Source organism: Xenopus tropicalis, chromosome 8, assembly GCF_000004195.4.
Source record: "Xenopus tropicalis strain Nigerian chromosome 8, UCB_Xtro_10.0, whole genome shotgun sequence".
NCBI lineage: Eukaryota > Metazoa > Chordata > Amphibia > Anura > Pipidae > Xenopus > Xenopus tropicalis.
In genome coordinates, this window is record NC_030684.2 from 109,690,705 (window position 1) to 109,713,801 (window position 23,097).

Below are 23,097 nucleotides of genomic sequence, written 5' to 3' on the forward strand. Positions count from 1 at the left end.
GTGAGAGTGATTGGGCCTCAAAACACAATTTTGGGAATTGATTAAAGTTGGCCCTCCAGTCCTGACAGATATCTATCTACTACTGATATCCTGGGCCTCTGGCTGCCCTAAGACAGCCCTTTGGATGCTGCCTCCCCATACTTCTAGCTTTTCAATCCTTGGAGAAGGGAGAAGAGGGCTGCATCACAAGGTTCTCACCTTGCATGTGTATGGTGCATCAGCAGATAAATAAGTAAGGAGGAGCTGCAGCTCTTGCTGTTTCAATTGAATGGGTTGTCTGCCCAATCTGTAAAAAGCCAGCCATGCCATGTAGGGCCCCAATAAATGATTGACATCAATAAGTTTGGCCAATAAGTAGCCAATAACCTATAAGCATCGGCCCATGTGTGACTGAAGGATACAATATCCACTGTGTTATGCTGCTCCAATCAAGTTACACTAGCTGCTTTGTCCTTTCTGTGCTGAAAGGGCATTATTTATATTGTGCACTAAAGCTTCTATTGCAACGTCACTATATTATCTTAAGAAAGAACAGGGAATCCTCGGATAAAATCTGCAGCTGAAGATCAAGAATAGCCTTTTCTATCATTTACAGCCATCGTGCTCTTTGTAAACAACTCAACAAGTGCAGCCTTGATTCCTTGCCAGGTCTTTTGATCTGCTTGTAAAAAGCCAATTGTCCAGGTATGGGAATAGCACAAAAGCTGGCATGACACAGTGACAATGACACACATATATATATTATATATAAAATTATTATAAGACTGGCACACCCTTTAGAAGCAATCGCAACTTTATTGTGAACACATTGCACAGAATGTATCTAACGTTTCGGTCCTCTATTAAGGATAGGTCCTTGAGAAAGGTCCTATTGAGGACTAAAATGTCAGTTAAATTCTGTGCACATAACACACATAACATTGACCTCAAGTTGGTCATACATGGCCAGAATTGGTTTGGCAGCTTGGCCAATATTATACCTACTGCTCAACTATCTAGACATGTATGCCAGGAGGTGTTTTGACCAATAATGAAGCACCCTCCTCAACCCTGTCAATTCCGTGCGTTGTTTGGGGGTGATCTTTGACTCCAGTCTCTCCTTCTCTGACCATACTAACACCACTGTCAAAACCTGTCACTTTTTCTTACGCAATATTGCCAAAATCCGTCCCTTTCTTTTCTCCTGTAACAGCTAGGCTGCTCATGACTACTGTAACCTGCTGCTAACCGGCCTCCCTAACTCCCATCTTTCCCCCCTACAGTCTATATTAAACACTGCTGCCAGAATTCTCCTCCTCTCATCCAGGAGAGTTCAGGCCCTTCCCCTGCTAAAGTCCTTATCGTGGCTTCCTATTAAACAAAGAATAGTTTACAAACTCCTTCTCTTAAAGGAACAGTAACACTAAAAAATGAAAGAGCTTTAAAGTAATATAAATATAATGCACTGTTGCCCTGCACTGGTAAAACTGGTGTGTTTGCTACAGTAACACTACTATAATTTATATAATAAGCTGCTGTGTAGCCACGGGGGCAGCCATTCAAGCTGGAAAAAAGGAGAAAAGGCACAGGTTACATAGCAGATAACAGATAAGCTCTGTGGAATACAATAGTGTTTCATCTGTTATCTGCTATGTGCCTGTGCCTTTTCTCCTTTGAATGGCTGCCTCCATGGCTACACAGCAGCTTATTGATATAAATTATAGTAGACTTTCTGAAGTAAACACACAACTTTTACCAGTGCAGGGCAGCAGCACATTATATTTTAGTTACTTTTATACGCTTTCATTTTTTGGTGTTACTGTTCCTTTAACCTTCAAAGCCCTCCATTCCTCTGCTCCTCACTACATCTCTTCCCTTGGGTCTCCGTACGTTCCTGGCCGACTCCTTCGTTCCTCGCAGAGCAACCGTTTGGTTGTGCCTCCATCTACTACTGCTGTTTCCCGCCTTAAACCTTTCTGCCTTGCTGCCCCTTACATCTGGAATGCCCTCCCCGATTTCCTCCGGAGAGAATCCTCTCTCAGTCTTTTTAAAACTAAACTTAAAGACTACCTTTTGGAGCACTCACCCAGCACCTGATCTGGAAACTGGCACTTATATTGTAATGTCACCCACTGTGACCTACAGCACTTACATTTGCCCATTTGTGTCTGTTAGTTACCCCTCCCATATAGATTGTAAGCTCTACGGGGCAGGGACCTCCTTCATGTTGTGTTTTCTGACTTTCTTTTCTTGTGTTTATTGCAACTGTACCTTGTATTTATTTGTATTTATTGTTGTACTTTGTATTTATCCATTATCTTTAACCCCCTGTTGTATTCTACTGTACAGCACTGCGTACATAAGTAGCGCTTTATAAATAAAGATATACATACAATAATCCTATGATCCTATCGTATCAGATCATAGGAGATCAGAACAACAGTTTAAATTACATGGAAGGCAGTCATACATGTTTATGGCAATTCATAATGTAACTGATCTGGTCAAATATGTGTATTAAGGTGGCCATAAACGTACCAATAACAATCTTTCCTGCAACCATTGGTTCGTTCCCTGCATTGACGTTCAGGGCTGAATCATCAGATGTGGAGGTAGAGACAATAGGGATTTTATCTCCACCTGACAATTCAGCCCTAAACACAGCTTTTTGCTCAGACACCTTCAATGTTGATCGCAAAGCTTTTGAGATATCGGGCGTCTCGTCGATTCACCATACACGCATCGAATATCAAGAAGAAAAAAAAAATTGTTTGTTTCTTCTTGTCACATTAAACACAAGGGACTAGTTCCCTATTGGAATTGCCTTTGAGTGACAGTACCTTTTTGTTGCCTAGTATACCCTCCAAAACTTTAAAGCACCGCTGTCCACAGACTTTTTAGAAAAAGTGCACAATATATGGTTGGTGGGAGCATTACCCATGTCACTTGTTCAGCACCTAGGAAATGTTTCATCTACTGCAGCAATATGTACATTGTACAGGTAAGTGATTTCTTCCCCGGAAACCTAATACCCAGAAAGTTCAGAATTAGGGGAAATATTTTGAAAAATATGTCCTATACCTGTACTAAAACGTGCGCTTAGGGTATCCTTGAAATTATATGTTTCCTGTGTTAGAAGCTAAGGCTGGGCTGAATATAGGATAAAAAAAAAAGAAAGCTTAAACAAAAAACTTAGAAGACCTCTGGCTTCCAGACAGCCCAAGGGCCCCACATACATTTCTGTATATATATTTTATTTATTCTATATTTGTCCTGTTATGTTAAGAAGATAGATTTAATTATATCTAAAAACAATACTTAAAAAATATTTCTTAAATTCAATGGTCCCCCTCTTCCCTAAAAAGTCAGACAGGACTAGCTGACATATTTAGCCAATTAGCATTCTAAATACACAGTTTACAGGGCTCTGGCAAAGCATAATTGCCATACAACAAATTGATCCTGTTCTATAAAAGGAACAAAGTGGGTGGCTTTATAATACCATGAGCTTGTTTATGTATTCTGAAGGGTTGGTACAACCATTTTTTATTGCAGTGTGTAGCCAATTAGGTGCAGCCATAATCGGAGACTAATTTGTGGCCAGTATGAAGCTGCAAATGGCAATCAACAATTAGGAGACCGAAGTCAGTTAGCCTTAATATGTGCAGGGCAGAGTGCAAAAGTTTGTAAAAACTTCCACTTAGCAGCCTAAGTGCAGGCATTAGCACTCCTCTATAAATACAACACTGCCTGCATTTGGCCATGCTGAATTCATGAGGGGCGGGCTATGGGTGTAACGTGGGAGTCCTCTATCCCACCCCTAACTTGTGTGTCATTAAGATACACAAGTGAAGAAAGGTGCAGCAGAGCACTATAATTACCACCTGCCTATGGCTATAGTAAATTGCCCCTAGTGGGTTCAGTAGATCACCCATTATTAGACTTCTAGCAGATTTTAAGGTAACAATATAAGCTGATTGCAAAGCATGTAAAAGTGGCACCAACCTCCTGTTAAACCTCTACACAACGCAACATTATAGATGGATCTATTGTAAGCCATATGTTTACTTGGTCCAATTCTAAATTTTTTTCTGACTGCAGCTAGAAGTGCTCTCTCTTGTTGTCAGGGACACCGACCTTGGCAACCAAAAAACCCAGTATCCACAAAGCTTTAGTTAAATTATTATTCTTACTTTGTATTGTTATCATATTCTTTTCGTTTTTAAATCCAAGTAATCTTTTCTCAGGCTGGATCTAATTGCAAGTTTAATAACTCCCTGATTCCTTTATCTTCATGTATATTCTTGGATGCAATTTCCTCCCTTTAAATATAAATATAAAACCCCGCCCTCAAGCAAAGTAGAAAGCTGTGCCTAAACCTGTCAGCTTGGTCAGGCATCTCCGGAGATGCCCAATAGCTCAGTTGGCCCTTTAGTTAATATCTCCAAGGATTAGGCAGGATGAATAACTGGATTTAGATTTGTGTTTCCCTTTCTTAGCTCTATATTTCTACTGTTTCACCCAACTAATGCCTTCATTATCAGTGTGTCTAGACATGTCTCAAGCAGAGAGAGAGGAAGGCTAATGGGAGACAGACAAAGGGCTATCATTGGTCAGGGATCCCCACATTCCTCCAAATGTAAATACATACAGGAAAAATACTGTACATACAGGGATGACCCTGCATGGTGCCTGACAGATCGGGCCAAACAGACAGATAATATATAAGGGGCCGTCCAAGGTGTGACATCCTTTCTATTGTTCTGCTTATTTGGATGGAGAGTTTGCATTATTACAACAGTAGGAGGTAACGAGAAGTTTAGGGACCTGTTATCCAGAATGCTCGAGACCTGGGGTTTTCCAGATAAGGGAACTTTCTGTAATTTGGAGCTCCATAACTTAAGTCTACTAAAAATAATTTAAATATTGAATAAACCCAATAGGATTGTTTTGCTTCCAGTAAGGATTAATTATATCTTAGTTGGGATCAAGTACAAGGTTCTGTTTTATTATTACAGAGAAAAAGGACATCATTTTTAAAAATGTGAATTACTTGCTTATCATGGAATCTATGGGAGATGGCCTTTCCGTAATTCGGAACTTTATGGAGTTTCCGGATAAGGGATCCCATACCTGTACATTGAAATTGGTGGGGCCCACCAAATACTTACAGAAAATCATACAAAATGATATTTTTTTTTCTGTATGTGTACGGCCAACACAAAGAATGTGGCAGGTGGGCACAAGATGGATTGTGGGCAAAAATTATGGCATGTTGCAACCATTATTTTTGCAATTTGTCCCCCTACCCTTTAGTAAATAATCTCAATAATGCCTGAGAGATTGTACAGATTATTTGTCATTTGTTTAGTGACTAAAACCCTCCTTTTCAGGCACCTGGACTCCCCTGTTGCCCTATGACATGAATTTCCTTGCTAAACTGCTTGCAAACAAACCCAAAAATGTCAATAGTTTTTTTTTCCCACAGTTCCAATAGCTTAAAAAATCAGTTTAATACATATGACCTAAGTCTCCATACGAGACTGTCTGCCCCCTCCCCCTGCTCGTCATCATTGTATAAAAAGTTTCCCTTACCTAGGTCTTTCAACTGGGGGTAGGCAGACAGGAACTGTTGCATCATAGGCATGTAATTCTTTTGCTTACATAATGCACCAGTTCCGCAAGAAAACTGAAAACAAGTTGATAATAACAATGCTATGGTATTCACATGTGTATTTCCTTTGTTTGCTGTAGAATAGCACAAAAAATATGGAAAAAATTACAAATATGGAAAAAATAAATTCATTCTACACAAAAATCCTAAAATGGACTGGATAAAATTAGTGGCACCTTTTAGAAGTTGTAAAAACAAATTGTTTGCAATATGTTTAGGCAAACTCGCATGAGAGGAGCTACAGGTGCCAGTGGCAATATGTAATTGTCTGTGTGCAACATACTGAGCGTGGGGGAGTCAGAGGATTGGCAGAAAGAATGGTCAGTCTCAAGGCTACAAGTCCATCTCCAGGGATCTTGATGGTCTCGTGTTCACTTTATGCAATGATGAAATCAATACCCCTGGAGGTGGATAAAGGAGAAAAACTGATCAAAGATTGTAGGGGATTGTTCCAAATATGGTAAAAGAACCTCCACTAATTCCCAGATAGATTCAAGTTGACCTTCAGACACAAGGTACAAAAGCACATAACGCCTTAATGTAAAGGGGCTATACTGTAGGAGATCCAGGAAGACCCCACTGCTGACAAATAAAAAACCCATAAAACAAGCCTGGAGTTTGCCCAAATGTACCCACAAAATCCTTCTGGGAGAATACCTTATGGTCAGATAGGACCAAATTTGCTTTTGGTGAAGCACATGATCTCTTTGTTTACAAGGTTAAAAAAACAAGGACTTCAAAGAAAAGAACTCCATTTTCGCAAATAAGCCCTAAGGAGGAGGTTTGCTGATGTTTTTGTGGTCCATTTGCTGCCCCTGGAACTGGGTGCCATGAGTCTGTGCGGGGTATCATCAAGGCATTTTAGAGTGCAATAGTGAACTCAGTGTCAGACGTCCATCGCAGATCATGGGACTTCCAGCAGGACAATGACCTGAAAATGGTTACAGACAAAACGATGGACTGCTCTGAACTGGCCAGCAATGAGCTGAGATCCAGCTCCTACTGACCACCATAGCCACTCTAACAATAAAATATTTAGCAGGATTACATGTTTCACACATATATACATACATGCCCACATTACCATTTCAGAGTGTATTTGATCTTTCATAGATCAAGTCATATCTTTTGAAGCAGCACCTCCTATTTGCGTGTTGGTCCTCCATCACAATAAGGACAGCGATTCTAAACCTTTTTTTAGGGAACCTACATTTTGTTTTAAGGGGATGCATATTTTATTGCACAATTAGCTTTGTGACCCAAAACTGTCTTGAAACCAACACCTATTCAATAATCATTGGGGTTATTTGTAAGACCATATCACATTATTTAGGGAGATTATTTAGACCCAATCTAAACAGCATGGGGATCCTATGTTTCTGACCCATAAGTTAAATAACCGTTTGAAGAGAACTTAGGGCTGATTCACTAAAGTGCGATAAATTTTATCGCAAACTTTTTTGCGTTAAATTAGACGCCATAATTAGCGCGCGATTCACTATAGTATTATTATCGCGTGCGTTAAGTCGACATATCGCATGCGTTATTTTTCGCGCATGCGTTAATTAGCGCACAGAAAAGAGTACTAACGCATGATTCACAAACAGTAAGGCGCGCTAAATATCGCATTAGGCTATGCGAAAAATAACACCTACTTGAGGCAGGCGATAATTATAGAAAAGTACAGTTAATGAACTTTTGGCAACACAATATGGACTTTGCAGTGGGATTTATTCAAGTCTGTGTTGGCCCTAGAGTGATGCAGCCGCCAGTTTGCAGGGAAATGGGCATTTTCAATAGAGTAATTTTCCGCAAGTATTGGCATGTATGGCTAACATGGCGTGCGTTCATTCGCACGACTATTTATATGTGGCTACAAGTGATGAAATGTTTCGCCAGGCATGGATTCGCAGCAAATTCTTGGACGTGCGGCGAATTTTTCCGCGGCAATTTTTTTCATGCGTTTCGCAAAACAATCTGCCAATGGCAAAACGCATGAAAAAATTTGCCACGCAAAAATTCACCGCACATCCAAAAAATGACACAGGCATCAAAAAATAATAGTCACGGGCAACAATTTTTTTGCCCACACAAAATTTTTGCAGTTTCGTGGATCTTTCGAAAAGATTTGCTAATTTTTCACCAAAGATAACCAGAACACATTTGCTCATCACTAGTGGCTACTATTTATAAGCATCTACTATTTATATGCTACCATTTATATGTGGCTACTATTAATATACACTATTTATATGCGGCGACAATTTATATACACTATTTATAAGCTACTGTTTATATGCGGCGTTACTTAGCGCATGTACCGTCAAATACCGCATAAAAATAGTCTTCGTGAGTTAAATGACGCATGCAATATCGCGCGTAAAATAGCGCAAGTATGCTTATAGTGAATCATGCGATAAGTCGCGATAATTTAGACGCGATAAAATTTTTACCGCACGCTATAAATAGCGCACGTTATTTCGCACTTTAGTGAATCGGCCCCCAAGTGTCATAAAAGAAACCTTGCCTCTGAACAATAGGATGCATCAAACTGTCAATCACTGTTATGGACCTCTTTGATTCTGAAGTTTGTAAGTTGTCATCGGATAATGTAACTTTTGGCTGAAAACCAAATGCAAATAGAATGTTTAATGATATTAAAGAAGATTCTTAACTATAACAAGTGAAGATGGATGTGTATGACACTGATGCTGTTCTAAATATAGCAGCAACAAAAATAATGTTTCTGGCTTTTTTATAAGTGATATGGATTTGATAAACCCATGGGGACCCACTATACTTTAGTAATGGCTCATATTCTCCCCCCTCTTTCCTTTCCATTACCTTTCATTTGAGAAATGAGCTCCCATATTTGCACCTAACCCTGGTTTTTCTATTTGTTCTGTTTCAGACACTCTTTCTAAGTCTCCAAGACTCTGTGTTGGTCTAGTTTTTTTGGGGGGAAACATATATATGAGCTACATAAGAACAGCAATCTTTACTGTCTGTGTGGAATTGCCATAATTGCCATTAAGGATTTATTGGGCTCCGTGCAGCATCCTAGCCATACCCTAGGTTCGTCCCTTTACCAAGAAGCCCCATCCCCTTTGTAGCAGCCTAGGTCCCTGGTTTTGCTGGGGTCCTACAAGAATCATACCGGTCTGCCCAGATAGCAGCCCTGGGTATTGCAGGGCTCACCTGTCAGCTGCTTTAGACTCTCTAATAAAATGTTCTCCCTAGATAAAGTCTTATTTTATTGGATTTATTACCCTCTTACCAAAATTGCTTATTTAAAAAAAAAAATAATAATAATAATTCTGCAGTCAGGTACAATTACATAAAAAGATTACATACAAATGTGTGCATTTTTCCATTATAACCCAAAATATACATATATGTCCTTAATCTCTACCTTCGGCTATATAATAAATAAGCTATGTGACAAGTCCTCATGGATGTAATACCTATGCCGTATACTAAACATCACATATACTGAATTCCCCCCCACCTGCAGTCTGAAGAGATCCATTGGTCCATGCTCACCCCCCGCTCACAAGACCTTACAGACTGCATAAAAACAGACTCTTTAATCCAAAATGTATTTTCATAGACTACAAATTTGTTAACTATAGCTTGGCTACAGGCACAATGGGCTCAAGGGGATAAAAAGAGGGGCGGCTCAGTCAAGTCATAACTGTGCCTCTGAAAGGATGGGCACAAGCACTGCACTGCCCATGAAGTATTACATTAAACACTCTGTCTATATATATGATTTCCCACCACATACATCATAGTGAGGAAAAGCCACTCACAGATGACTGTAACTTGTGCTCATTGCTGCAAAACAAAGAGGCAGAACATCACAACCCACCCCAAAAAATCTGCTTTTTATAAGGAATATCTCCTGGATTTTTCTGGGAAAGGAAGATAAATTGAAGTGTAAAATAAAAATGGAAAAAAAACCCCAAAAAGTACATTGAAATTTAGAGCACACCTGGCTGATTAAAATGAGGTATTTGCCATTTCTGGGTGTCATTTTGGAGGTATCTAGCAAAATGAAAATACTAATGGTTCCCCTCTGAATGAGGCCCTTATATGGTGTAGTGTTAGTCACCAGCGGTTAATCCCAGCTACCCGGGTGACTAATCTTCCTGGAATGCCTTTCCACTGGCAATAAAGTGAATGGCCAGTGGAAAGGTATACGCATAACTTTGTTTTCCGGAGTCATGCTAGAAAAAACAAAGCAATATGTATGCCTTTCCACCATTGATTCACTTTATTGTCAGTGGAAATCATTTCAGGGAGGTTAGTGTGAGTTCAGCAGGTATATATATATATATATTCAGAAGGCCACAAAAAAGTAAGGAGAAATTGTTATACCAGGCACAAAATGTTACTAACTGGTTCTACCACTTAGTGAATAGTATAACAATAAAAAAATAAGGTTACTGCCCGGGTCCAGTGTAGGTAAATGCATTTCTAATTGACTCAGATAGCACTTTGCTAGCAAGCCTTGGTTGGTGTTTCCATTTCCATCTGCTATGCTGCCACCTTACATGGCCTCTTGTGTCAATACTCTGGTCTCATATTCATGTGTTAGCCTGTAAAACACAATGGAGTAAAAAATGCTTTGGTAGCAAGAGTATGAGACCCCTTCTCTGGAATCCTCAGAATTTATGGTTTGACACAAAAGCAGGTTCTCCAGAATTCAGAAATAATAAAATGTATTTGATTGATTTGGGCAGAAGCCTCTGCTTCCTCCACTCCTCAATTCTCAGTCAGAAAGGATGAACAATTGCTGCTTTGGAGCAGGTAGGTTGCACCCCGGCATGCTGGTTTTTGGAATGACCAATAACATGTCGGGTACCTATAGCATAGGCTTACCAAACTATTTCAAAACTTCTAGAAACATCTACTGAATGTATGTTGCACGGCTGCACTGATTGCAACTTAAATGAAACTGCAATCCCAACAGCCCTACCAGATGGATTTTCTATGCATCTTTTTGAATTCTCAAGTGATTTGGTAACCTTATTATAAGAGTATTTAAAAATACAAGCCATTATTTAAAGGTAATACAAAGTGTGGGACTGGCCCACCAGGGTACCAGGGAAACTCAGGGGGGGGGGGCTCCTGCTCACCCAAATATTTATGACTATATCATGTTCATTTCCCTATTTCTATATGAGAACAAAGAGAAGAAATTAAGAAAAGAATAGAGGATTGTATGTACAGAGAAAAGACTAAGAGAAAAGGTTTTCTTTTGGGCCCCTTGTACCCCAACCTAACACTGGTAATATAGGTATTGGATCCCTTATCCAGAAACACATTATCCAGAGAGCTTCTAATTATGGAAAGTCCATTTCCCATCTCCCCCTTTTCTCAGTAATAATAAAATAGAACCTTGTACTATATCCTAACTAAGCTACAATATGATATTCCTATATTAGTGGCAAAACAATCATATTGGGTTTATTTCATCTAAATGATTTTTAGCAGAATTAAGGTATGGTGATACAAAGTACACAAAAACCCCTTATCTGGAAAACCCAAGGATAATAGACTCAATACCTATACATGTATTTTCAAGCAAGTGCTAAAGATGGTGATACACAGACTAATATAGCAGGACAATATAGTTGTTACAAAGACACAAATCTCTTAATCTTGAACTTAATGTGGCATGACAAATCCAGCATCTTATCTGCCTGTGTATGGGGGCCTTCTTACAAGCCTCCCCAAACGATATGTGGCTGAAAATTGGGCAGGTGTCGTTGCTGCGGTCCTTGGTCCGACAGCTCCTATTCCTGTTGTTGTAATTTCATCATTTGGACCACCATAGGTGGGTTTATCAGGAGTACGTATATGGCCACCTTTAGAAAGTGACTGGTTAGGTAGAATAAATGGATCTCTGCAAATTAGTGATTTAACTGCATTTGATAAATCACTCAATCAGTGGTGTAATTATAGGCAGCCAAGAACCCCAGCTACAAAAAACCTAAAAACCTTCAGAGGGGCCTGGCGTGCACATTTACCCCTACATGGCACCACTGCCACCCTCCCCTTACATTTCCCACTTACCGCCAGCTCTCTGGTAGAACAGCAGCTGGGAAGGTGGGATTTCTATAGTGGAAACAGACCTTGTGGTCCAGGCCCTCCTGTCCCCCCCACTATTGTGGGGTCTGCTTTCTTTATAGTTATGCCACTGCACTCAATCAAGGTTACCAAACCCACAAAAATTGGCATGTATTTGTGTATGCCAGACCAGTGGCGTAACTACCTATACAACAGACCCCTTGGTTGCAGGGAGGCCCAGATAGTAGGGTCTGCTGTATGGGAGTCTCCCCTCCCTAGCCTCCCTCCTACCACTAAAATAATGGCACAGTGTGGGCTGAAAAGTGCGGTGCAAATTGGCTAGGAAGTAGAGGGACAAGAGACTATTCACGCCAAGCTCCCTCTAAAGATTTTTTTTGCAGAGGAACCCCATGTACTCAAGTTCGCCTACTGGTTAATACACATATTCAGAACTTTAGATTGTAAGCATCACCTCTGAGACATCTTGATTTTGATTCTATGTCCCTATAAAATAATTTTAACATGACTTCAGGTCTGAGCTAAGATTCAAAATACCTGTCACTTTAGGTACACAGAGGGCCAAACAGCTCCCAACAAGCCCAATAAACAGTGGCTATCACTGGCATCTTACAGAATCCACAAAGTGCCAGTCCGGGCCTGCATGACTTCCTAATGTACAAAGACTGAGAAAAAAACAAAGACATTTTCAGTACTTCTCCGAATGCAATTTTGGGATAATCATATGGATGTTCATTTTTAGGTGTTTTATTACAAAGGCATGCACAGCCTATTGTGATCACTCATTCCAAATGTGTTTGTATGTTCTTCAAGAAAGTAAAACAAAACAAACAAAAACACCCCACCCATTTACACACTGTTCTACATAAAAATGTGTCCCATGATGCAACTGAATAAGTGATCGCAGAACACTTTTAGGCATGTGGAAAACCTTGACAGAAGACAGTCTGCTTTGCATGGACCTAAACTCCTATTTGTTTTTATGTGCAAATCATCCTCAGGAAGCATATTCTGCAACAAGTTGTGCTTTGAAATATTGAAGCTGGAGCTGAGTGTAACCCACAAACCCTAGGATGCATTCACACTGCAGATTAATACAGCTTTGTATTGGCTTGTCATAGATCAACATTAAGAATGTGCTCTAGAAAAATTCAGTTTTTCTAACCTAATAGCAGAAAATATACCCCAAAGAAGCCTCTTTTTAATCTGCTCAGTTTCTACGAATTTAGCCAGTGTTAGCACTGCTTGCAGAAAATATTTGGTTTGGCAATGCGTAAAAATAAAAAACATTGGTTTTTTTTTGTATTACTTGATTATTTTTTCTGTTACTGATCACTTATATGGCACAGCAAAGCAAACTTCCATCAGCTGATCAACACAGAGTACCTAAATGTAATTTATGGAGTGCCCATGGTTTACTCCCCACATATTACAAACACCCCATATTGGGGAAAAGCCTAGTTGAATTTCAGTTGAAAGGAAAAAAAAAATCCTATAAAAAATATTTTAAGAAGACAAAATGTTTATATTTAGTGCAAACTGAACTTTGGCCAATACAGCCAAATTTAGAATGGCCTGGAGAATCAGATACACACAGCCATTCATCTTCCAGACCACGACTGGACACTTTTAGTTCTTACTTATGGTAAAGGAAAACAATTTATTTAGGTTTTCATTCTCTTCTCTGGGGAAGAATCATCAGATTCTTCATGCTCTTGCCAATGCCTTTTCAGTCCACTTGGAAGCTTGTGATCACCATTGTCTGTTTGATCTGTGAAGTCATCTTTTGTGCTCACACTGGAGCCCACTCCCTTAAAACATGTGCCCTTATGCAGTGCTAAATCTGCTTGGTGCAGGGTGACATTGTCAATATTGGCATAAGTGTGTGGGCACACAAAGTTCACGGTCTGTTCCCCACAGCTTTGTCCTTCGCTACTGGAGACTGAAGGATGCAAGTGCCCATTGCTCTGGTGCATGCAGGAATTATCTGCCTCTTCCCCTTCTGTTTCAGAGTTCCCACTCCCCAAACAATTGTCTATGCTACCTTTAAACCAAGTGGGAGACTCTTTTGTGGATGAAGGGGTTTGCTGGTTTATTATCTGTTGCTGGTGTTGGCTGTTTTTCAGTGTCATGCTGCTTTCACACTGACTAAAATAATCTTCAGAGCAAACTGTGAGCTCTTTATGGGCAGAAGCTCCATTCAACTTTTTTGTCTCTGAAGGAGACTCCACAGAGGCAGTATCATGGGAAGAGTTTTCTAGATCCTCAAGCCATAATGGTTTGCCACTGTGGTAGCCTGGACTGCTGCTTAAGTTTTCTTGTGAAGAGTCCTTGTGGACAGACTGACTGTGTAGGCCTTCTGAAGAAGGAGTTTTGCTTTCTTGTGAAGTTGTTTCATTTGAGCTCTCTGTTTCCAATAATGGGGGCAACACACTGCTCCTCCCACTAGTTCCTGGTCTTCCATCCTCACTTTCTCTCCCATTGAGGGAGGATTCTCCTTCCTTACCTTTAGAATATGATATATAGGAATACTGTAGCCATTTGTATGCTTTATAGATCTTCCTTTCAACTGAGTCAATGTCTGAACATAGTGAGGATTTACGTTCTACTTCACTAGGGCTCCTTCTTTCAGGTGAGGACTCTGCGGATGTTGACTGCTCATCCACTGTAATCTGTGGATACTCATAAACATCTTCTCCAACAACTGAAGGTGTGCTTTGAGATTTTGCTTTAGCCTTCTTCTCTCTCTGTATTTTCTGTTGATGTCGAAGTGCATTACGTTGCCTCATTGAGGCTCGGCGATCGTTAAGGTTGCTTTCTTCATCACTGCTACTGGATCTTTCTTCTTCAGGACTTGGAGAGCGAGGACGAGAAAAAGGCTCAGTTTCAGCTTCTGTCTCAGTTGCATTATCATCAGAATCTGTATTGTTGGACATCGTGGCCAGTCTTTTATCCTGGTATTTCCTCAATGCCAACATTCTCAGCTGGTGTGAAGACAACTCAGATCTTGTTGGAGGAGACTCTGCTGATCTCTGAGAGTCACCGGCAGTGGCAGCCTCATCTGATTCTCCTGGTGTGGCAACTGGTGAGGGTGGTAAAGAGGTTGAAGATACAGAATCACTATAAGCAGAACGCTCACTGACTCCAGGGTGGAGCTGCAGAATTGTACTATCACTGTCAGAATCAGAACTCCATCCCTCTATCTCCCGCCTCACCAGGGAATCAAAGAAAGCCATCATTCTCGGGTCCTCTTGCACTGACTGATTGGCATAATCATGTGACAAACCACTTCCACTGTTAAGAACAAGACCAATATACTCCTCATGTGTATATAAGCAACGTGAATCATCCTCAACTTGCCCATCAAGATCTCCGTTGCAGCTAGGTTGTCTGTAGGGGCTCCAAATCTGCAAAAGAAAAAAAGATTTTTAGAACTTATAAAATATAAAATCACACTTGAAAACTCATTTTTTTTACCATATCAATGTTTATATATATATGTATTTTAATAAAAAAAAAAAAAACAAAACCTCAATTTGGCATCTGTTTTTTATTTTTACTTTTTATTTAAATAGTTTTATATTTAGTATCCAGCCACCCACTCTGCTCATGTCTCCCTAATGCAAATTTTTTGGCTGGGGGGCCCGGCGTGGGATAGTTATGCCACTGGTGCCTCTGCCTGGGTTAATAAAGTCACCTCTCCCCTGCTGGCTTAGGTATTTCCAGGCACTTACATATTGCTAAATAGCTGACATGGACATTCCATACAGTGCTGCTTTGGGGTACCAGTAGGTCCAGAACTCATTTAAGGACAGCTGTTGCCTTAGGAAATGTGTAATATAACCACCATAAACAGTTGAACTTTAATATAATAAGGCAGGCAATAAAGAAATGGTCTGTGTTTACTAAAGTAGACATGAGCCACATGAGGGGTGCCCTGAGCCAAAAGCCATGAGATGGCATTATTCATAATGCCAAAATAGGGACAGTACAAGAAAAAAAAAATGACTCCACTAAAGCTGCTGATAACTATAGATCAGTTCCAATGAACCTACCTTTATGATCTTCTCAACACCAGAGGAGCAGATCATGTAGGTTTCAGGGTTGAATCTCACTTGGTTTACAATGGAACGGTGTCCTTTTAGAATCATGAACGCACCATTGACAACTCTGCCTGCTCCACCTAAATCCACGAAGAATGCAAAAATATCACCTTTAATAAAAAATATGCATTCAGAACCACTCAAAAGTCTGCAGCACCACTGTATCGTGCACTCTCTCTATTATTTCACTGTCATGAACCAAATAAGCCAGAACAAAAAAGACCTGTTATGTTGTGATCTTATTAAATAGCTATCAGTAGCTCTTGGATTAGTACCAAGCCTCTAATATCCAACAGTGATGTAATAATCCCCTTCTGCTCTCAGGAAATAATTAGATACTGCATGCCTGTAGGCATGTTTGGTTGGCTTTTATTATGTGGTTATTATCTGGAAACCTTTTTCACCACTGCACACCTCCCTGGGAAACGTTAATAAACTCTACATATCTTGTTATACCAACTCTTAAGCTGAAATGACATTATCAGAAACAGATCTCAGTGGGCCCCAGAAAAATGATCTTCTTTAGCTTCATTTTAAGACTCTCTCAGTTTGTGTTGCTCCATGGCATGTCTCAGGACACAATTCATTGTATCCTCACTAAAAGGAGACCATGGGGACCCACAATAAACATCACTTGGACCCAATTTTGATCAGGTAAAGAATTAATGCTGTAAGGTGTTCACCTAGTCCATTGCAATTCGTAGAAACTAAGGGGCCACAACAAATGGCAGCACATCGCACAGACATCCTAAATGATTACATACAATAAATGGACAACAATGTCTTATGGACTAGGTTGCACACATTTAAATAGGTAAATTAGGGCTTGCATTTGGTTGAGGGATCAGCAGAATATTTTGTACAGGATTTCAATGTTTGACTCCAAAAAGAATGCATTCAGTACATCCCTACTATGGACCCACATGCATGCTAATATGGAAAAGTCAATAGGGTCGGCACATTTATACCAAGTGTACCTGAAGCTAAAGGCAGAACTACTGCTCTTAGATTAGAAAAAAAACTGGAACATACTGTTCTGAGCTCCAGCTGTAAAACTGAGCAGATTTTTTTTTTTCTAATCCCCCCCAGCCACCCCCCCACACATAAGCTACTATATTGACAGACTAAGTTGACAGAGGATGAGAAAGGCCAATGTCACTCTAGACATTTTGTTCAATAAACATGCAGCTGATTTGCAGTGGGTCACTACTCACTTATACACCTGTGACTATCCTCTAAAAACACCATCTTAAAACTTCTTAATGAAGTCAGTGGAAGCTATAGAAATAAATAATTGCCTGAGCTGTTAAACGGAGAATACATAATTTCTAATGATCTGTAATTAAATTACATATAGTCATTTGTGGCACTGCAAAGTATATGTATATATGGTTTGTCCCTGAGGAAGAGCACACACATAGTGGGATTTTTTTAAAGGAAGTACTACAAAACCAAATGTTTGAAAAAGGATAGGATCCTGCAAGTCAGGACAGGGCCCCAAAGACAGGCATGCAGTTAGCCATATCTGTATTTGCATTTCACATTTGAGTTGGAAATGTACTGTAAGCACAAATTGCTTCTCTGGACTGGTAGACTCCAGTAACCACACAAAGGCTTTAAAACAGGGCTGATGTGATCCATCTGTAGTGGCCTACAACACAGTAAACACCATTCACTGTGTCTTGTTTACAAAGAAAAGGGTCCATCCATTTAGCAAACATGCCCCTCGGTGACATGTTTTACAGGCATTGTGCCTATAAAAAGAGACCCATCCACAGACCGACATTTACACACACACCCACCTGCTTCTGGACTGGATGGGATTCTCCACATGTACAGGTTAAAATCATCAGAGCCAGACAGGATATACTGAAAAAACACAAGATGGTGAAATGTTAATATGAGAAAGCACTGCCCTACACTATGCAAGCTTAAAATGCAGTATAGTCTTGTCTCCTGCAAACTGAACCGGTGCTGATGCAAGTACTGTATTTTAATACAGATGTTATTTCTCTTAAATAAATATCATTATTATTATACCTGGAAAAATAATTTAAAAAGTCATAAGGCGTTACATTTGTTTTTCTGCTATGTTCTCCGAGCATCCCAGCCATAGTAACCATATGATTGCACCTCGTGTCCTCCCCTCCCCACAAGGCTGTCTCTTACCAAAACAAACATTGCATGATGCTCCCACCAACCCACACACTGCGGCACTGACAGCACAGCTCTGTCTCCCACTCATATATAATTGTGCGTCTCTTTATGTCACACAGCTGATAATGGGCTCAATTATATGTGCCAATCTCTTATTATTAGCCACACATTGTAGCTCTTCTTTCCCTTATTTTTTCACAGTGACTAAAATGAGGGGAACGGAAGGGATATCTTTTGATTTTATTCAATTTTGAATCTCTTTTGCCTTTCTTAATTCAATTTTTTGTGTCTTCTTCACCCCCCCCACCTTTTTTTTTTTTCCTCTTCTGCTTTTTAAATTTCCATGTGGCCTTGGCCTCGTTCCCCTGGTTCAGCGTGGGAAGGAGGTATATTGTGTTAACATATACATTTGGAGGAGCAAAGTGCCTGGGGCCAAAGCAGACTCTGGGACCTGAGCTCTGGCAATCTGCTATAACAATTGGATTTGTTGAGAGGGGCGTGAGCAGAGTTTTCTGGCATTTCTTGCTATTATATTATCTCGTCCATGCCACTAAAATGCTGTTAATATGCTAGAGAAGGACACAAGCCAGCATCATATAAAATGTATGTAGAGACTTTTATATGATAACTATATCTAGCCTGTTATAAATAACACATAAAAACACAAGGAAATCTTAATAATTCACAGCAGCCAATGAAACACTGCCCATCGTTATTTAACAACAGAAGACCAGTAAATGAAAAATTCAACAGCAGGGGGATTGTACCCTACTTGTAACAATGAAATGAACAAAGATCCCTTAAGGGGCTCATAATGGGATGACTGTCTAATTTAGGTGCCATCAACATCCTTCCAGTGCAATTCTTCTTACCAAATCCCATTTCTGTGGTTCTCTGGGAGCTGAGAGAGCCTCTTGACAGGAACCCCAAGTACCTTAAGTTCATAAATCCTTGCCCTATAAAGGTTATGTACAATGGCCTTATGATCAACTGGGCAATGATCTAACACTGGTTGTGGCAGTGCGCACACATAGTATTTAGTGATGACAAAATGTTATCGTTATTCATGGATTCACTGTGAAATTCCGCATTTCATCACTGGGTAATATTTTAGCAAAACTGATGCAAAAATTCACTGCGTCAAAAATTTGCAGTTTTGTGAATTTTTTGGCAAAGCAAGACAGAACAGATTCGCTCATCATTAATCGGATTAACTTAGTACTGAAATATGCCATTTATATTGCAGAGGCAATAGAGGTAGTTAAAGGGGGGATATACCCTATGTATAACTTACTGCAAAATTGCTCTTCTGGGAATTTTTGCAATTTAAGTTTTTTATTTCAAGATATTATCAGTTTTTGCACTGACAATATCATGAATGTGTAACTCAAAAACCTCCTGCTGTTTTTCTAGGTGAGGGCCAGGACGAATGACAAAAGTTTCATTTACTGAAGCACAAAGCATCTCCTGACTCTTACCTGCTCAGTTTAATCACTCCTGTGATATAAAGAGCAGTAAGTTTGGCCATTATACATGGCTCTCACTCACACTGAACAACAGGGGGGCTCTGGTTACGCATACATGATATTAACAAGGTAAGGCTAATGGCACATGGGTTGTTGTCTGCACTAGCGCAGAGAAAAGCCAATCCCGCTCCCTTCCAAACCTCCTGTGAGGACTGACAGAAACAGGATCAGCTGTGAGCACACACGCAGAGCAGATTTAGTTGATTTAATGCTAAGGAATGCATTTTCGCCCTAAAATGTCTTAATTTTTCGATACTGTATACTACATGCACACCGCCAGTCGTACCCTATATTTGGTGCAGAAGATAAATAATTAGGTGCATGGTGTGATGTTTTTTCTTTTTAGTATTCATAGGAGTCACATTAGTGACAGGTTCCTTCACTACAAGTACACTTCTTTCACACCTGCACACATTCCAGGGGCTCAGAGGGTTGTGATGCCTGCATTTCAGCCCTACAGGGTAGGCGGTATAGACTGCTGCTTATCTAATATAGCACTATGCACATGCTGGTACAGGGATATCCAAAGCAGAATGTACAGGTTTGTGGCAATGCGATTAAAGATTTCATGTCATGAAGCTACATTTTCTTTCCTGGAAATAATTATAGGGGTGGGAGAGCCTCCAGGCTATGGCAGGCAAAATGCTGCCTTACATGGAAGCGGTCCTTAATGGATCAGGACAATGTCAAGCATGGAAGGTAAATACTGGGGCCTACTTTTAATGGTAATATTTAAGATTTTTTTTTAAAAAAGTGATACAGAGGAGCAAAGCACTGTGGTACGTGGTACATTTTCATATATTTTAGCAAACTAATCATGATACCAAACATAAATTCCCTTTTAACTTTAGGCAAGCTCCCCTAATAAAATCCACAGGCATGCAAAGAATGGAACCAGGGATGAAATCCATGACTATAAATTCTTGTTGCAGAAGGACTTAAACATTTTTTTCCTCCTGACTGGGGGAAGCAGCAAAGCTGACAGCTAGCTCTCTTCATGCTATATTTGGCAGACTCACTGCCTAGAGGTATAAGGTACATTCCTTCAAACATCCAAAGTAAATTCTGCAAGCACAGAAAGACTTGGGAAAAAATGTAAATACATGAAGACAGATTTGTGGCTAAGGAGCCATTGCTGTAAAAATTCTACTCAATATCCTGCATACAGCAATGTTTCCCAAGACCTAATATTCTGAGCTAATAACAGAAAGCACTATTACAGGCAGAAAAGGATTATGCAAAAAAGCATACAGGTTGCAAGTAAAACTTAGTCGTTGTGTAAAATGTATAATGAAGCAGTAGAATTCTTATTGAATCAGATGAAAGTGAGTGTAGGACTGGCCAGATTGGGGATGACTGACATAGTTGTACTGCTTGAATATATTGCATTGGTAATAGAGTGCAGAGGACCTCTTTTCTTGGTCTGTCTGAATGTTGTGGTCACAGCCTCACTGTTTTGTCCATACAGTATCTTTAAATAAAAAGTGTGCTCATTTGTGCTTAGTGCTCAGTGCCATCTCACCTGGTCACGGTCCCCAGCGAAGCAGCAACTCTTCATAGTGCAGGAGTTGAAGTAGCCTTGGTTATCAAACTGGAAAATGGGCAGGCGTGAGTGAATGTCATACAGGACCGGTGGCAGGCGGCGTCTCAGGGCTAGAAGCTGAGTCCCACTGCTATTGAATCGGACACTCATTGCACTTTGCAAGGAGAGGTTACCACCGTAACGTAGCAGAGAGCTGAAAGACAGGACATAAATAATCTGCTACTGCACACACATTAAATGGGAATGATAAGCCTATACACAACTTTGTGTTAAACATATAAAAACATATTATTACTATTGTTTTAATTACAAAAAAACTAAATTTCCTTCATATTTTTGTATATTTGTCTATTACAAAGCACTGGCCATTTCTTTGTTTTATTTCTTACTGACTACTATGATCTCCATATAAACAAACACAACCCTTTTTTCAGATGCAGTCTGTGCTAGGCTTTCAGCTAAAGAGGAACTTGTTATACAGACAAACTTATAATTTGATTAAATACTTTCTTCTCCTCCCACAGAGTCTCCTAAGAACCAAGATGTTGAAAAGTACAAGAACACAATAACATATATTTCTTAATAAAACAACAGAAAAAAACAACAAGCCCTATTACTTGAAAAACAGAAAGATATAGTCCTACAGAGTCTCCCCTTCACTACCCTAAAACTTGACCCATCTTGTGCATTTTACGGTCTGACAAAACATTTCTTTCTGTTGTAACCTTTAGCTGTTTCATAGCTTATACATAAATCTTACTACATACTCAGACATAGTCCCCAGGCCAGTGCTGCTTCACTTTGGTTTAAACAACGCTGTTACTTATAACGACAGATTTCTGCTGTCTCTGGTAATGTATGCATGAAAGTATTCTTAGTATCTGGGTGAAAACATTTAACTGTTCCATAATAAATATAAGTCTGATAATTTACAACAGTGCTAAATACGGTATATGTATATCTATTCCCCAGAGCCACTGTGGTCTCTTAAGTAGGTGTCATGTTAAAAGAGCTCGAACTTTCCAAGGAAGGCCAGAAATCTCAAGTATGCAGCACCCTGTGTAGTCTTGAACAACTAGCAAGCTGTCCTGTCAAGACCTGTTAAAAAACTGTTTAGATTTGGGCCTTTAAAACAATATATGAGGAGTCTGTCAGATGACAGCGGGTGTTAACTGCCCTCTACTGGTACACAAGCAGAACAATTTAAATGCAGCTACTGGAAGTTTAAGAAGCTCCTTTACGAATGGTAGTGTGAAGCATGAAAGTGTATGCAAAATTAAGGTTGCTATCCACAAAGATACTTGCGCCAACATATGCTCATAACCTGCAGCACATGACAATGAGTCCATTACATATGTTCTGATAAAATGCATAAAACTGCTCACACAGAGTAAGAAAACCACCTCGATAAACCTTTAAACCAAAAGTGAGGTGCAATATGTATCTTCAACAATCATGTGGGTACCTAAGTGGCGGGGTTTATTGTTATTTCCTATGATGTACGTTAAAATATCATTGTATTGCACTACAACATTACACTGGAGAAAGGGTCTCCTGAAATATGCTGCGTTATGTTGATCGGCCAATAAAAGCAATGTGTGTAATAATGTGTGAATTATCATCCCAACAATTTTCTTACCATGGCAATTGGTCTACCAGACATGTTAGAAAATTTCTATTGGAAAACGATAATATCTGTGTATGTACTGATATCCAAGGGTGACCTACAGTGCATTTCCGGGACATAACTTTCTTACGATTGTTGTCTGGCAATTATTAATGGCCAAAATATTGTCATATTTGACTTTAATCCTACAATTTCAGTCTGATTGTTAGTTTTAGATCATTGTATTAAAAGGTATGATCAATATCTGAACGTTCATCGTAAGACAATTAAAATCTGAACGTGTAAGGCCAGTTTAAGTTGTAGCGCTTTTAAGTATCTCTTAAGGTAATGACACACAAGGAGATCAGTCGCCCCATGATTAATCTCGAAATGCCATCCCATTGGCTAGAATGTAA

General features: G+C 39.7%; 1 protein-coding gene across 1 annotated transcript in view; it reads right to left on the bottom strand.

The window, feature by feature from the left end:
- Positions 1-8,559: 8,559 nt before the first annotated feature.
- dcaf5 (DDB1 and CUL4 associated factor 5) overlaps positions 8,560-23,097 on the bottom strand; it is a 31,083-nt gene continuing 16,545 nt past the window's right edge. The window contains exons 6-9 of the mRNA XM_002935332.5: positions 21,055-21,268; positions 17,652-17,718; positions 15,802-15,929; positions 8,560-15,153 (exon numbers count right to left, since the gene is read on the bottom strand). Of these exons, the coding sequence (XP_002935378.2) occupies positions 13,411-15,153; positions 15,802-15,929; positions 17,652-17,718; positions 21,055-21,268 (2,152 nt within the window). The 3' untranslated portion in view covers positions 8,560-13,410. The remainder of the gene's footprint in view (positions 15,154-15,801; positions 15,930-17,651; positions 17,719-21,054; positions 21,269-23,097) is intronic.